General features: G+C 39.5%; 1 protein-coding gene across 1 annotated transcript in view; it reads right to left on the reverse strand.

The window, feature by feature from the left end:
• Positions 1–5,124: 5,124 nt before the first annotated feature.
• The window catches only part of LOC126090510 (replication factor C subunit 2), a 46,493-nt gene continuing 34,815 nt past the window's right edge, over positions 5,125–16,802 (reverse strand). Inside the window, exons 7-8 of the mRNA XM_049906992.1 lie at positions 5,512–5,625; positions 5,125–5,370 (exon numbers count right to left, since the gene is read on the reverse strand). Coding sequence (XP_049762949.1) covers positions 5,266–5,370; positions 5,512–5,625 — 219 coding nt within the window. The 3' untranslated portion in view covers positions 5,125–5,265. The remainder of the gene's footprint in view (positions 5,371–5,511; positions 5,626–16,802) is intronic.

Below are 16,802 nucleotides of genomic sequence, written 5' to 3' on the forward strand. Positions count from 1 at the left end.
TACTATCAATAACAAAGACTTATTCTGGGGGTTTACTATGGGTGCTCCCACAGTTAATTAATATCGCATCAATACTTTTTGTTATGACTTGAAAAACTGTTTAGGAATACTAGGGCAAAAATTGTGTTCTCTAGAAATGTGGGAACACAGTTCCTGCTTCCTCAAGACGAGAAACCTATATGTTTCTCCTTCTTGGGATTGCGAGTGCACAAAATCAAGTGTCTTGATTGTAACACACTCTACTTTGGCCAAATTCAATGAGCATCTTTCAACAAAAAAAAAAAAGGGCACTTTAAAAATATTCTCCCTTCGCACAACATTTAAAAACTTCTCGCCATCGCCCACCACCAAATGATCTCAATATTCTGCAAGTTGTACAAAAGGAAAGAAGATGAACATCCATGAAGAATTTCAAATTTCGAAGTGAGTCTATTTTAAGAGCCCAGGCCTGCTCAACGAAATACTGACCTTTCATAATCAGGGCTACTTCGAGGCTATGATGTTACTTTTTAAATAGATGTTAATGCACATGTGGCTTCGGTTCATACACAGATATTGTTTACTGTACTTCCTTGTTTTTACCTTATATAATGGATCTAAGTTTATCATGGCAGTGCCACCTAGTACAGTGTCAATAAGGGCACTTTATACCCCTGGCCTATGTTGTAAACATACCCTGCATTGTGATAAGGGCAAGCACGTGTAAATACAGAAAACGTATGACTATTGTACGATTTTATCCCTTATATCACTCACATACTCTGTGAGCCGATGTCTCTTGGCATGTTTGTTCCACTTTCTGCTCTTTGCCTTGAAACATATTCTTATTTATTTCTGTACATGGATGTGTCCTGTATATTTTATTGGATGACATGCGGGACATTCTGTACGCTTGCCAGTGGTCCTCGAGTGGTTTCACCTGGCAGATGTCTCCCGTAAATTTTATTGGATGACTTGCTATTTTTGGTGATTGCGAGACTTTCTGAATGCTTGCCAGTGGGCCTCGAGTTTTTTACCTGGTGAGTTTGTCTTTGGTTACACTATACTCAGAACTCAGGTCATGGTTTCCCAATTACTTTATTTGACTGAAATGTAGATTTATAGCTGATTTCTGGTTCATAAATTTGTACTGAGGAAACTCCCCCCTCCCAGATGTCTCATGATGCTCAGGTGTGAGTCAAACACATCACAAATAAATAAAAAACTGTTCTACAACTGAGACTATCTATTCTTTCTTGAACATATCAAGAAGTTCATGTACCATTAGTCAAACAATGGAGTGCTGTAATTTTCAATAATTTATCTTTCTGATATGCAAGGGTTAATATTCTCTGTGCTAAAATACTCCCTTCTCTGTTCATCCTGCTTTTTAAGGTTTCCAGACAGATGGGCAAATTCATTACATTTCAATTAGCTTCTTCCACTGAACTGCAGTAGCTTTTTCTACAAGTTGCCATTCCACTTTACAACACGCCTGACAGTTACTCCCTAGTATTTTACTGACATTCCTGCCCACTTCTTCACTCTACTGCCCACCAAGCATTGGAGTTCCCAATGAATACAGTCCTGTCACCTTTTGGGTTGACATATCAAGAGGGAAATGGGAGTTATCCACATATACCAGTAATCTTGGCAATCGCTTTACAGCTGGTACATAAATGAAAATTCCTGAACAATCTCTACCTATGACATCAACAAAGCTACTGCACTGTGAACAAATGATTGCTGAGTACTACTCTAATCATCCACAACTTGAAAAACTCACACACATTTTGAAGCATGTATTCAGTTATCTCTCATTAGGCACTGAGATGAGTGGTTTGCTACCAAAAATTCTGTCACCATCAGCTGTAGTGTTCCACTGTCTGCCCAACCTAAGCAATATCCTAGTCCATTCCTACGTTAATCCTTCTTCCATCACTTGGGAATGGAGCAGGATCCAATTTCACCCATTTACTTTGACCCATGACGTCATACTTCAAGTATAAAGCAGAGCTTACACAAACGATTAAGACAACCATAGATAACATTTCATAACAGGCACATTACATTCTTCAATATGGCGACCACAAGGTAGACAGTTGTGGGGGGTGGGGGGGACACTAACAATATGAAATTAAAATGACAACTGTGAGAATGAGGGGGTTTTGGGTGGGGACAAACTTTAAAACTATTAATTAAGTTAAGATTATCCCAAAGCCACAAAAATATTGAAGTCACACACATGAATTCCTCTAGAATAAACACACACACACACACACACACACACACACACACACACACACAATGCGCGCGCGAGACTGCAGCCTCTCTCTGCCGAAGCCACACTGAGTGTGGCCAGAAGCTGCAGTCGCACATATGTGTGTGTGTGTTTTCGACAAAGGCCTCAATGGCTGAAAGCTTATACTGTGATAGTCTTTTTGTTGTGCCACCTGCAACCCAGCATCTCTGCTATAAGCCATACACAGTGGCCCCACGATATTATATTTTGGGAGGAGCAAGATACAAAAACAAAAACAGTCAAATATTTGAACACACCTAAACTGTAAATAACATCACTACTTAATTTAATTCTTCAGTCTTTCCCGGCAAGGTGCTGCCATGTTGAATAATCAGGTTTCTGCCGGTCATTCAACATGACAATGTCACTACTTTTTTATCTGACGACCATTTGAGTTATACACTTAGATTCATGGCTAATCTTAGCCTCAACAGATTTGCCACATTACAGAAGTGAAATAATTGTAAAAACAACACGATTGTTATAATCATTAATCGATCCACTCACAACAATTTAAATTGAGCTATTATGTTCCTGCCTAACCTTACCCTCGGAGGCATATTTTCTCCAGTGTTTAAGAATAAACTTCCACATTAGTTTTTGCTATGTGTACCTGCAGTCAGCCCAAAGAAATACTGCTTATCATGTCTTTCATGCAATGCCCAGTGTCGGTGTAAAGTATGTTTCGCGTTACGGGCAAAATTATTTTTAAAATGCAATTTTACATGCCCATCCAATGGAGCTGTCAAAAATTAGTTTAGTGATTTTTTTTTCTTTATGTTTATTAAGAGGGTCAGTAAACCCCGAAGAATATCCAGTACTTCAGCAGCAACAGCACCACACAGACCTGTGTTGACTGCTACCATCTGTACTAGTTATTTTCATGGTTTACTCTCCCTGTTCGTACATTACAACAACAAAAATTGCACTAGACTAATTTGGGACCACTCAAACCAATGGGCACATAAAATTCCGCTTTAAAAATCACTTTGCCTGGAACAGGAAACAAAACCCACTTTCTACATCTACATCTACTTCCATACTCCGCAAGCCACCTGACAGTGTGTGGCGGAGGGTACCTTGAGTACCTCTATTGATTCTCCCTTCTATTCCAGTCTCTTATTGTTCGTGGAAAGAAGGATTGTCAGTATGCCTCTGTGTGGGCTCTAATCTCTCTGATTTTATCCTCATGGTCTCTTCGCAAGATATACGTAGGAAATATACTGCTTGACTCCTCGATGAAGGCATGTTCTCAAAACTTCAACAAAAGTCCGTACCGAGTTACTGAGCGTCTCTCCTGCAGAGTCTTCCACTGGAGTTTATCTATCATCTCCGTAACACTTTCGCGATTACTAAATGATCCTGTAATGAAGCGCGCTGCTCTCTGTTGGATCTTCTCTATCTCTTCTATCAACCCTATCTGTTACTTTCTGTCAGCAAAGGGCGTCACATGAAGAACTTTGTCATTAATAATCACTGAGCTGACTCCAACTACACATTGCAAAATTTACATTGCATACACCTGCTGAAACACCTTGTAAGGATATTGCTGGGTAGGTTGAGCTGTGCAGTAACTGTTAAGGAAAAAATTTGATATGCTGCATCGTTTCCGAGTTAGCCAATCAGGCCGTTGCACATGCAAATTCAAGTGGCCCATCAGAGATGGTGTAGCCAAACATGTTCATCAATTGGTTTCCTAAAACAAAACAAGACAGGGATACAAAAATTGTACATGGGATGGTAGTAAGTGTCGAACACGAGCCAAAGGCTGAGAAGTCTCGTGCGCTGTCATCTATGCCATGAGAACACCTATCCAGTGGGCCACTTGAATGTGTGTGTGTGTGCGCAACAGCCTGACAGACTAACTTCAATGCTAATTAACTTGGAAATGGTGTAACGAACCCAATTTTTTAAACAATTATTTCTCAGCACAGCATACCGTAAACACCCTTAGAAGCTTTCCAGTCTGTTTCTGAGCACCCTGTGTATGTTAAAATAGTTACTAGTTTCTCTACCAACAATTCAGCTGCACTCCCTGTTCAACCCTAACCACACTCTTGTGCCTTGCAACATATTTCGAATAAGCAGCATAGTTAGCGAACATCATAGCTTACACTAGTTACTAAGAAAATTGCAGATAACATTTAAGAACAAGCCACTTACATCCTTTGCAATATAAGCTCAACACATCACACAAGACATCTTAGGTCAAAACAGATGGGTGCTTGACCCCACTACTTGAGTTCCTACCCTATGGACAACCTAGCTACGAGACACCACATCTTATTATAGTTTTGTCACAAGTCTAACTTATCTTATAAAGAGTAGAGCCACATCATATACCAGCTGTACTGTGGTTATTGAGCTGCGTTCAATGTGAACATGACAATCAGCTGTATGTGACTAGTTTCCTATTGTAATTTTCTTTTACTGTTTCCACACTGGAGGGTTTTTCTTCTCTTCTGGTTACAGCTTTCTAACATTAAAAGCTATACACTTGTTGACTGCCTTTTTGTCCATGATTTAGTTGATATTTCAATATCCATTCATTATAAAATACAAGTGTAAAGGTAGTTTAATTCCATAAAGCTACTTATATAAATACCCCCTGGCTTCAAAAACCATTCAATCAGATTTGATAATCAGATACTCTTTTACTCTACACTTATTTTCCATTTATCACAACTTTCCCAAAGGTAAAGTGGCATAAGTAGTAGGAGAATAACATTACCTCCTACTCATCTGGATACATGAGCTGTCTGCTTACTTGTTGCTGGCACAAAGCCCCTAGGTTACACACAGCAATAAAGAGAAAGGAGGAAGGTAATTAAGACTCACAGGCATGAAGAAAAGAAATCCTCATTATTTTCTACAAGTTTGACATAGTAAAAAATTGTTGCTTTGAGATCAAAATACTCTTAATATGTTTAATACAAAACAGCGTAGAAATACACAATGTTACAATGATAACACACATCTTAAAGTTACTCTTCATCCCTTGCAACTTGACACAAACGTGCTAACATTCCACTAAGTTGGAGCAGAGAAGCCACCCCCTCCACTATCCTCACATGAATGGTACCAATTTCCTGGAAATAAGAATGAAACCAATATTATTTATATTAATTTATCTAAGTTTAACAGTGAAACATGAAACATTCAACGGAAAAAAATATTATCCACTTTCAAATTAAAACTAAATCTGTAAACATTTGCAAGATGCTACATACCTTTATAAATTTAATTCTTAAGCTTTCTGGCATTGGTATGTTCTTGCATACACGGAATGTATTTGATACAATATCTTCTGCTGCATATCCAAGCTTCCACAAGTGCGCTATTATCTGTTACAATGAAATAAAATTTTGATGTTTAAGTCTGAAGATGAGGGACGTGGTGTCATGATCTACATAAGAAAACAATCACCAAGGTAACTGACATGTTGCTTCAAGCACAAGAACAGGACATACTACCAACATAACATCTATAACTGTATTACAGACTTCTAGCTAAATCAACGGACGGATGTCAGAGGAGAGTCATAAAATTCTTGCTATTAATGTACTGAATATGCTGGAAAAGTATTGCATTTCTTAATGAAGGAAAAAAATGGTTCCCTTACATCTGCCTATTATCATTCTAATCTTAGGAAGCCATAATTGTATGAAAGGATGTTGCACAGTACAGTTTATTATTCAGTGACTGAGATCATTACTGTTTGTTCAGTGACATGGAGCATTACTGAGGATGGTAAACTTCACAAGCAACAGCCCTAAAATACATTTATCCCCAAGCTATTATTTTAAACTCTTGCTATCCATTTCTGAGTGAAGATGCTCTTCCACAACAGCATGGACAGTGGAAGAAAAACTCATCTCAACTGATGGTTGAAAATGAGTCAAGCTTACAGCATATATCTTGCTCCATCTAGCATCGGTTTACAGAAAAGTAATTTGCCTAGAAGCGTCAGCATAAGAAGGTGTCTGACAGCCTACAGCACTGTTGCCAGCTTTAAACTGCAAAGAGCAAATGGCTGCAGGTGAAAACAACATCTGGCTATAGAGCTGTGACAACAATGTGGCACTGCCATAGAGATGTTTACAAAATTGTGGAACGTGATTGGTAGAGGTATGTGTGAAAAGCTGCTGCACCCAGACCACTGCAATTGTTAGGGATTTTCTTATACAGACTCAAGTACAGCATTTAAGCTAATGTAATTAGTGAGGTCAGTAGCAGAAATGAATCCAAAATGAGATGCAAAAATGTTCTTGAACAGTAGGCATTTTGTGTCAACGCAGGAAGGGACCTAATTCTGCCTTTGGAGAATTGATTCCTGTGAAGAAACTATCTGCTGAAAGCAATAATAAAAGAAATAAAGGTAATTTCTGAGACTGGTTGCCTATGGACGCCCTGGTCCCTAACAATATATATCAAACGTGTGACTCGATGTTGACCACACAACTCTGGTGGCACAAGTTATGGAAAGTGTTTAGTGCATTGCCAGGGGAACATAATTTATCATTTTTCAGTTGTGAACAGCAATGAGTGAAAGCATTGCAATTTCAAATGCCGATAGTCACATATGGAGCAATCTAATTCATTGGTTATGTAGTACCGAAAGTTGTTTGGAACTTTGTTGGCTCTTAGAATTGCTCCCAAATGAGTATAGCAGGAACTGTGTAGAATGTTGTGGACTTGACACTGTGAGGTGCGGATGTAATTTTTCTTTGCAACTGTATTGTGTGCAGTGTCAGAAGAGAACGTCTATAAGAAAGAACACATGATTCGACAGTTCCACATTATCCTTCGAGATGAGCATCATTTTAGTTTCTTGTTGGATGAAGATGGTAGTAAAGTAACTAAAGTTACTACTTTCATTTGTAATGAATTGAAACTTTGTAAAGTTCGTCTTTTGTCATTGCCCTAGTGAATGCTGTAAACAGTATCCATAACTTGCACCACCAGAGTTGTGTTCGACATCGAGACACAAGTTCAATAAATATCATTACTCACCCAAGTGTTCGATAGACAATCATTCTTGGAAATTACCGAAATTAATATTAATGCAGCTATCACCACACTTGACAGATTGCAGATGCTTATTTGGCTAAAACACAGGTTTCTTTCCATGTGACAAAGGTAATAGGAAGTTACAAAAAAGAATATAAGAAATAATTAATCTGCACAACGGGCTGAACTAAAGACTCACCAAAATTAAGACTAAGGGCTTCAAAGAATTTCCTTGTATAAATAAAATGTTGATGAAATAAAATCTCTTAGTATAAAAGGAAAAAAAATTTAAAAAAGTATATAAAATGTTTTCTCCTTGGGTGAACGTGCCTACATGTAAAGTGCACTAACCACAAATAAGACCAGGTCTTTGTCGGTACAAGCTGGGCAGATTGTCACTTGACCACTAGTATCTGTATGTATGTAATAGGACGGAATCATGGTACACAAAAACTCCCTCGAACAATATTGATGTTAACTTCATTGATAACAGCCATAGGAAACCGTGAAGAAAACACTGCTTGTTCGATGATTCCGAGCTTGCAATTAAAAATAATTTAAACATGCAGGCAACTAAACATCATCAGAGTTATCTCGTAACTGCGCAAGAACTTGCTAACAGCACAGAAGACACAAAAAAATAAAAAGCACAATCAAAGAATGACAAAACCAAAACACTTATATACAAAACACAGTGCCCCTGATGGTTGGCGCGAAATGTTTGACAATACAATTGTTTCTAAACACATGTAGACGACACGTGCAATACAACACTATGTAACTACACGATGTCACCACATCAGCCCCCACGATGGAAGTAGAGCATTATTGCAAATAGCATGCTGAAAGTTGATGCGGTGACCAGTTCTTGAGGTATTTGTTGATAGGTACGCTGCCATTGTAATCTGCAATGGCGGCAGTTATGAGGCAGCTGCTGGGTGAGGCCATAGTCTTGGAAGCTCTGGCACTGTCACTTCTTCAAAGACATAAGCCGGTTTAGTCTGTCTACAGAAACAGCATTTGCCTTTCCATTAATTGAAATTCAATTGTCCTGAGTATGGCGACTGCAATGATGGTCTGATGCCTTTCGTGCATAACACGATGTGTGAACAGGTTTTCAAGTCTTGATGCACGAAGGTGGTAGCTGTACCGTGTCTATGGGGATGGTGTGGGCAGATTTGGGTCACATGCTCTTGCAGCTGGCGTAGAAATTCCGATTGATCATCCCTTGGTTGTGACACAGCATTTGTTTTCACGAATTCTCCTGGAAGCCTCAACGTCTCACCATACACCAGTTCCACTGAAGCACCGTCTAGATCTGAGGCCGAGTATTATCATGGGAAGGGCCTTGGTCCACTCAAGAGTCAAGACACCCTTGTTCTATGGGCCGGTGAGTGCTGCAATTAATGGTTCCTGTAACTCTGCAGAGTGTGGCAAGTGAGAGGGATAAAAACTTAACATACCGAGGAATCAAATGGTTTAAATGGCTCTGAGCACTATGGGACTTAACATCTGAGGTCATCAGTACCCTAGAACTTAGAACTACTTAAACCTAACTAACCTAAGGACATCACACACATCCATGCCCGAGGCAGGATTTGAACCTGCGACCATAGGGTCGCGCGGTTCCAGACCGAAGCGCCTAGAACCCCTCGACCACACCGGTCAGCAACGAGGAATCAACGCAATTCCTTGGCCACACTTGGGGTGTGAAATCCTTAAGATGGCTTCCACCTTCACTGGCAGTGGTAGCGATCCTGCTGTTTTCTAAACATAGAAAATCCACTTGCGGGTGGCCAGACATACATTTGGAAGTGTTCAGGACTCTGCCATAATGTTCCAATCGCTTAAACACTTCCATTAAATACTGCTGCTATTGCTGTTGCTCTGCTGATGACAAACTGAAATACTGTCCAGTAAGTGAAAGCAAAAGTTAGGCCCTGTAGGACTAAATCAATGAAGTGTTGCCATGTTTTAGCAGCATTCCTGAATCCAAAAGTCATGCATTTGCTCTCAAACATGCCAAAAGGAATGACAATCCCTGTCTTGGGAACTTCTCTGTTCAGCTATAGGGATCTGTGTGTACGGTTTTGCACAGTCCAGGATGCTAAAAATAGCTGCACCACTCAATGCACAGTTCAGAGTCAGGTAACAATGGCACAGTGTATTTGTCCGGTACTGTTGTGGCATTCAAAGCTCTGTAGTCAACATAAGTCTGCCATGCACCATCGTTTTTTGGGTCCAAATGTTGCGGTGAGGACCAGGGGCTGTTTGTTTGAAGGCCGCATTACACCTTCATGAATCATAACGTCAAACTCTGCTTTTGCGATTTTAAGATGATATGGAGCCAAACATCACGGTTTGCAAGACGAGAGGACCATCGGTAGTGTCTATTTAGCAGACAGTGTCGCGCCTTACCTCCTTAGGTGCTCCGAAAGATAGTATCAGAGCCGGAAATCCATTCAGCAGCTCTATGTACTCACCATCCACCACCTGTCTTAGTTTAGCAGTACGTACGATTACATTCCACCAAAATCAGAACACTGTTAAACCTGTGGTGTTGTCAACTAGGCAGGAATACTTCATGTCTGGCAGTAGATTATAATGGGCAAGAAAATCGGCTCTGATGATACGTTCAGCAACATCTGCAATGGTAAAATCCCACGTGAAGGCTTTTTGTAGGCCCAGGTTTAGTTCGAAGCACAGACTGCCGTACATTGTTATGACCGAGTTATTAGCAGCGGTCAGACAGAATAAAGTGGGTGGTTACTTCCTGTGCAATATGGTCCATGGGTAAATGGACAAATTGGACCCAGTGTCTATTTAGTATTTCCAGCCAGACCACCAATCTCTAACAAGCAGCCACAGAGACACTGATCGGCAATCTGAGCAGGCACCTACTTCCGACTGCCGCTGCCATTTGGGTAAGTGCAGTAGGTTGTGCATCTGCGCACTTGCTCCCTCAATTTCGATACCAGCAGATACCTAGCTGCTCAGGTTCAGTTGTGGATGAGGTTGTTTTTGACTTGCTGCGCGAGCGTCGGCGATATCGACTCTGGGTCAATTTGAGAAGTTTGCCGATCTTCTGCGTCAATAGACCTACTTTGCATGATAAGCCCTCATAATTTGCGTGCGAAACACTAAGTCATGCTACCGCACTGTTCAGTGATTGACAGGAACTGACGTCATTGCCTCCTAGATTTTATCTGCAAACTCCGCTACTATGTCCAAGGGTGTGTCAGACCGTGACAATATAATTGCTTTGTCAGGCGGTAGCAAGCAACTGCTCCATATTGAGCGCAGTAAGCTGTTTGGAATGGTTCCCACATTTACTCTGTTTCTTAGGAGCTGCAAGAAGGCTGTCTGTCTCCAATACTTTCCACAGTGAGAATTTGACGGATTTGTTCTTCCTGAGGTGCTGACATTCGTCAGATCAATTCTGTTTTAAGCCGGTTGTAGGAGTTAGCTTCTGGCGGTGAGGTAATTACATGTTGCACTTCTGCGGCATACTCATGATCTAATTGGCTTACTAACAGCGCAAACTTTGTAGCGTCTGACGAAATTCCAGAATAGAAAAAGCTGGCCTCCACCTGCGCAAACTGCAAAGCTGGATTGTGTGGCCAGAGAGTGGTAGTCCTACAGCCAATCATGACACGGAGCGGTTAATGTCAGTCATTTTGAACATCTCTTGAGTAAGCGCTCTGCAACCCAATAATACTATGAGGTAAATCATGTCGGGGTCACCACTTTGTTGTTAAAAGCTGGGCAGTCTGTTGTTCAACCATTAGAAGATACTTGTACATAATACAATGGAACCACACTACACAAAAACTCCCTTTACTATATTAACATTAGCTTTATTGATTACAGTCACAGGAGACGGAGAAGAGTACAAGGCTTATTCAATCGTTCCGAGCTCACAACTGAAAATAACTTAACATGCAGGCAACAAAGCATCAGAGTTATCCCGTGTCTACGCACAAACTCATGCCAGCCTGAAAGATACAAAAAAAGTAAAGGCCAAAACAGACACGTATAAAACACAGCAACTCTGGTGCTGGCAGGAAATATTTGATGGGGTGATTGTTTCTAAACACATGCAGACAACACGTGCGATACAACACTACGCAACTGCATGATGTTGCCAGAGTTTTGTACTGTTCCATTGGTTTTTTTTCCCCCCATTCTTTTTTTTTCAATTGCAAGCCCATGACTACAAGCGGTTGATATAATGAAAGTTCATTTTATTATTGTTTAATTAAACAATACTTTAGCTGATGTAATGTAAGTGTATTTTATCACTGTTTAATTAAACAGTGATTTTGGTAACAGAAAGACAGCTATTCTCCACATGTGTACAAAGTACATCCTGTTATGTTCGAGGGTTAATTGTTTTGATTTTACACAAAGGGAAAGGAAAATACCATGTGCTGCATGATGCTTGCAGATGAAATAACCCATTAAAAATTCGAAATACAGTCAAATTAAATCTCATGAAATATTGTAGAGGAGTCTCACAGCACAGACAGAATGATTGCAGAAATGACTAAAATCCTTCATTTTACGGATCAAATTCTAACCCCCCCCCCCCCCCCCCTTCTACCCACACATACATATTCATATAGACATACTGGTACTATCATATTTTGAACTTGCTTGCAATTGCAGTTTTTAAAAATAAAATTCAGTGGAGAGAACTCAAAATGTCATTACCAAATGAAAAACACTGAATTATTACAAAACAGCGGCAATTTTCAACACTTTTATGAGACTATTAAACATAAATAAGATGTTATAAGCAATATATTGAAAATTTACAACAAGACGAATAATCCAAAGGTAATACGAGTAATAAACAAAGAAAAAGAATTGCCTGCACTGTCATTGTCAATGCCAGTATTGGGCCATTGGATGAGATTTTCATAGAATTTGCAGTATATACTGAACTATCTTCTTCACACTCTCTGACACTCCCCCCCCCCCCTTTTTTTTTTTTTTTTTTTGCAGTGTAGCAGTCCCAGAAGGATATCGAAAAGAGGTGGCAAGCTTGATGTTTTGATGTTACTGTATCTTTTAGAAGAGGGATATACTACGCTATCAAAACTTGTAAGAATCAAGAAGTTCCTTTTGCTGGTAATCTTAATGAATTTCCATGTACTGGTATTTACTAATTGAAATTTAACTTTCTGTTGAACAGCAATTGTCCTTTCCAGCAATTCTATGGGTCAAGTTATCTTCTTGCAGTAGTCTTTCCACCAAATATCAAATTTCAAAACATGCAGGGATTTAAATTTCAGCACTTGAAACTAAATGTACAATTGTTTGATTATGGCTTCATTTTATTTTCCAACATGCATGCTATCATATTTCTGGAGATTTTTCTTTATAATACCAAAGCTTTGATATTTGGTCTCTCATGAGAAATTTTTCAGTTTTATTTCTTCTCTGGCAAGCTTTCAACACTTAACCGGGATTAATTATTAAAAAACTCTACAGCAATGAGAATATATATATTTTTACTACCCAACACACTAACAGTGTTGAGGTACAGTTCTGTGATATCTGTGAACTGAGGCAGAGACCATATGAACAGCTGACTACTATTTTTTCTTAAGCCACTGCAGTTTTTCAACACAAGCATGATTCCTAGATACACCGTATTTCAACCCCATTGACCATTAACGGCAGAAAAAAAGTGGGCTTATGGGGTTTCTGAAATTACTGATTCAAATATTTTCTGGTTTACATTTTAAATACTTGCTTTTATTTCAAGCCTATTCTTGGGGTAAAACAAAGAACACCAGTGATAAAAAAAGTTTACAATAACAGGTCAAAAGCTTATCGAGTTTTGTAAAAGACCACTCTATAAAACTTACATATGCCTTAATAACTGAAATTATGTGACACTACATTTTTCTCATTACTTACTTCAGTTGGGATGGGCCCTTATTTTGACAGCAGTGAATCCAAATGAACCAATACCACAAACAAAACCAAAACACGACTTTGTCCCCCAGGAATTTCCTTATACACCATTGTTTTAGTTGTTAATTTATTACGTGAACATCACTGTTGCTCGCTCCTTTCTTCTGTAAGTCCAATTTCCGAAAATGTCTCTGTTCACAATTGGTCACTCATCAAGAAAGTTTTATAAATGTAATATCTTAAAATAATCTTTTTTCCAATTTGTTTCCCTTAACATTCATCTATGTGAAATCTTATGCAGATCTTCAATAAAATATTTAAAAGTAGACTTTCCACCAGTAACTCACTTGCTGTCATAAACTACTCTTTATGTGTAGAGACTTGAAAATGCATCATCTGTTTTGGGGAAAATTGTTTTCTTTTTTATTTGTTTGTAAAATGATTAGACATACTAATATAAAATGTTACGCTGGGTGCCAGAAAACCGAGTCTTCCAAGCTTCGAAACTGACTTTAAAAAATGTGGTGATTGGGGAAAATTTTGGCTTTAATGTTTGCTTTTGCCAAAATTTCCAACAGTTTTTTTCAGAAATGGTCAGAGTTTGTTTTCTTCTTCACCTCTACTAAAGCTTGCAACAAATGATTGTTTCTCTTGGGATGCAGCACCATTTTCCTGCCAGCAAACAGATTGCTTCTCTGATTTAACTTATTTCTCAACATTATTTTTCTTCTCATGCATAATTTGATTGTTACAAAATCAGCAGAATACTGATTTCGAACTGTTGTGGGCATTCATAGCTGTGCGTCCCTTCCTTACAATACTACACATGGAAACAAAAAGATACTTAGCAATCAAATAGAAGTGAAAATGACTGAGTGTTACGGGGAGACTCTCGGTGCGGTCGACATATGTTGACTTTTTTTTTTTCTTCTTCCGGTCCCTACAGTGCAGAGTGTGGATTTTGAACTGGTAGCCAGCTGTGTGCACAAACAAACTAGAATCACACTGAGGTGACAAAAGTCATGGAATTGTGATATTCACATATACAGATGGCTGCAGTATCGCACACACACGTATGAAAGGGCAGTATATTGGAGAGCTGTCATTTGTACTCGCATGATTTATGTGAAAAGATTTCTAATGTGATTATGGCCACACAACGGGGATTAACAGACTCTGAATGGTAGTTGGAGCTAGATGCACTGGACATTCCACTTTGAAAATTGTTAGGGAATTCAATATTCCAAGGTTAACAGTATCAAGAATATGCCAAGAATACAAAATTTAAAGAATTTTGTCTCGCAGACAATGCAGTGGCCAATGGCCTTCAGTTAATGACCGAGAGCAGCGGCATTTGCATAGAGTAGTCAGTGCTAACAGACAAGCAACACTGCTTGTAATACCTGCAGAAATCAATGTGGGATGTATGACTAACATATCTGTTAGAGCACTGAGGTGAAATTTGGAGTTAATGAGCTACAGGAGCAGATGACCGGTAGGAGTGCCTTTGCTAAGACCACACAGCCTGCAGCACCTCTCCTGGGCTTGTGACCATACCAGTTGGACCCCTGAAGACTGGAAAACTATGGCCTGTCAGATGAGTCCCAATTTCAGTTGGTAAGCGCTAACGGTAGGGTTTGAGTGTGGTGCAGACCCCATGAAGCAATGAACCTGAGTTGTTAACAGGCACTGTGCAAGCTGGTGTTGACTCTATAATGGTGTGGGCAGTGTTTGCATGGACTGGACTGGGTTCTCGGGTCTGACTGTACTTATCATTGCCGTAAATTGTTATGCTTGGCTACTTGGAGACCATTTGCAGCCATTCATGGACTTCATGTTACCACACAATGATGAAATTGCCACTGGTCCAGAACAGTTCAGGCAACACTTTCACAATTATGGATGGCTGTGGAGGCAGCGTAGCTCAGTATTTCTCAGGAGACCTCCGACAATTTGTTGAGTCCTGCCACGTTGAGTTGCTGCACTAAGTCAGGCAAAAGGTGGTCCGACATGGTATTAGGAGGTATCCCACAGCTTTTGTCACCTCAGTGTATGACTGCCGGAAGAGAAAGGAGTGGCACAAAGAAAACAAGCCCCACTTATCAGTCACAGGTTAGCCAGCCATCTGTGCTTTCTATGAAAGCAGGGCCGACACATGATCATAGGGGGTCGCCGATCCCTTCTAGTGTGATGAGGGCCATAATCTAACTCCATGATGGAACAATGTTAGTGTCTTCACTCATTTCAAAAAGAGGAGGAAAAATAATAAGCAACACACACCACACAATATTCAGTAATGGCTAACATGCAATTGCTTGCTTACGTTCCCAGTGTTGTAAGTGAGGTAATTCAAGTGCAACATCTACCGGTGTATGATGCAACCTCAGTTCAAAACATATGCCACCTAAAACTGTCACAGTGTCCACATTATACCAACTTTTGAACTTCAGCTAGCCGACAAACGTGTTTTTCTGTGTTCTAAGATACTAAGTCTCATGGCTGAGTTCTAAGTTGCATTGCATGGCATGTATATTATGCAGACCTTTCAATCATCCACAATTGGTGTGACACCAGAGCATTGAGTGCATTTGTATGACATCGTATTGTCTCACACATCATTAGGCTTTGCCCAATGATGTGAAACACAGAAGTAGCTGTAAATTTGTTACATTTTTTATATTTATGAGGTGTGTTTAAGAAGTACAGTGATTTTATATTTTTATGAAAAAATATTTATTTATTCATGAATATTCATGTTTTCGCCTTCAAAGTAATCCCCCTCTGATACAATACACTAGTGCCAACGCTTCTTCCAATCCTCAAAGTACTTGCTCATAAGCACTTTTTGGTACAGCCTTGAGTACTTCCAGCAATGCAGTTTTTATTTCCTCAGTCGTTTAAAATCTTTGTAGTTTCTTAGGTATCTTCAGTTCTGGCAACTGGAAAAAGTCACAGGAGCCCAAATCTGGCAAATATGGTGGCTGAGGCACGATTGTCAGGTTCTTTTTGGCCAAAAGATCTCCCTCCAGCAATGATGAATGAACACTTGCATTGTAGTGATGCAAAAGCCATGAATTGTTTTTCTACAATTCTGGATGTTTTTTGCATATTGCTTCTTGCAAACTGAACACAATATCAAGGTTATACTCCTTATTGCTCGTACGACCTTGAGACAAAAATTCATGATGCGGACACCATGGTAATTGGAGAGAGGAAAAAAAAAATATAAATAAATACAAGTGAGCAACACTTTGACATTTGATCGAACTTTGCAGGCTTTTTTTGGTCTTCGTGCTCTCGGATACTCCCATTGGGACAACTAGGCCTTTGGTTTCGACGTCATAAGTCATAACCGTAAACCCAATTCAACAGCTCCTGAGCAATGCTCATGCGATGGTTCTTCCAATCAAAATTGAGAAGTTTTGGAACAAACTTCGCTGACACACATCTCATGCCCAAGACATTCGAAAAAATTGTATGACATGAGTCAACTGATATGCCAACAGTATCTGCAACTTCTCTTACGGTAATTTGGTGATTTTCCAAGACAATTTTCTTCACAGCTTTGACGTTATCAACTGTTGTT

This window comes from Schistocerca cancellata, chromosome 1, assembly GCF_023864275.1.
Source record: "Schistocerca cancellata isolate TAMUIC-IGC-003103 chromosome 1, iqSchCanc2.1, whole genome shotgun sequence".
In the NCBI taxonomy this organism is placed as follows: domain Eukaryota; kingdom Metazoa; phylum Arthropoda; class Insecta; order Orthoptera; family Acrididae; genus Schistocerca; species Schistocerca cancellata.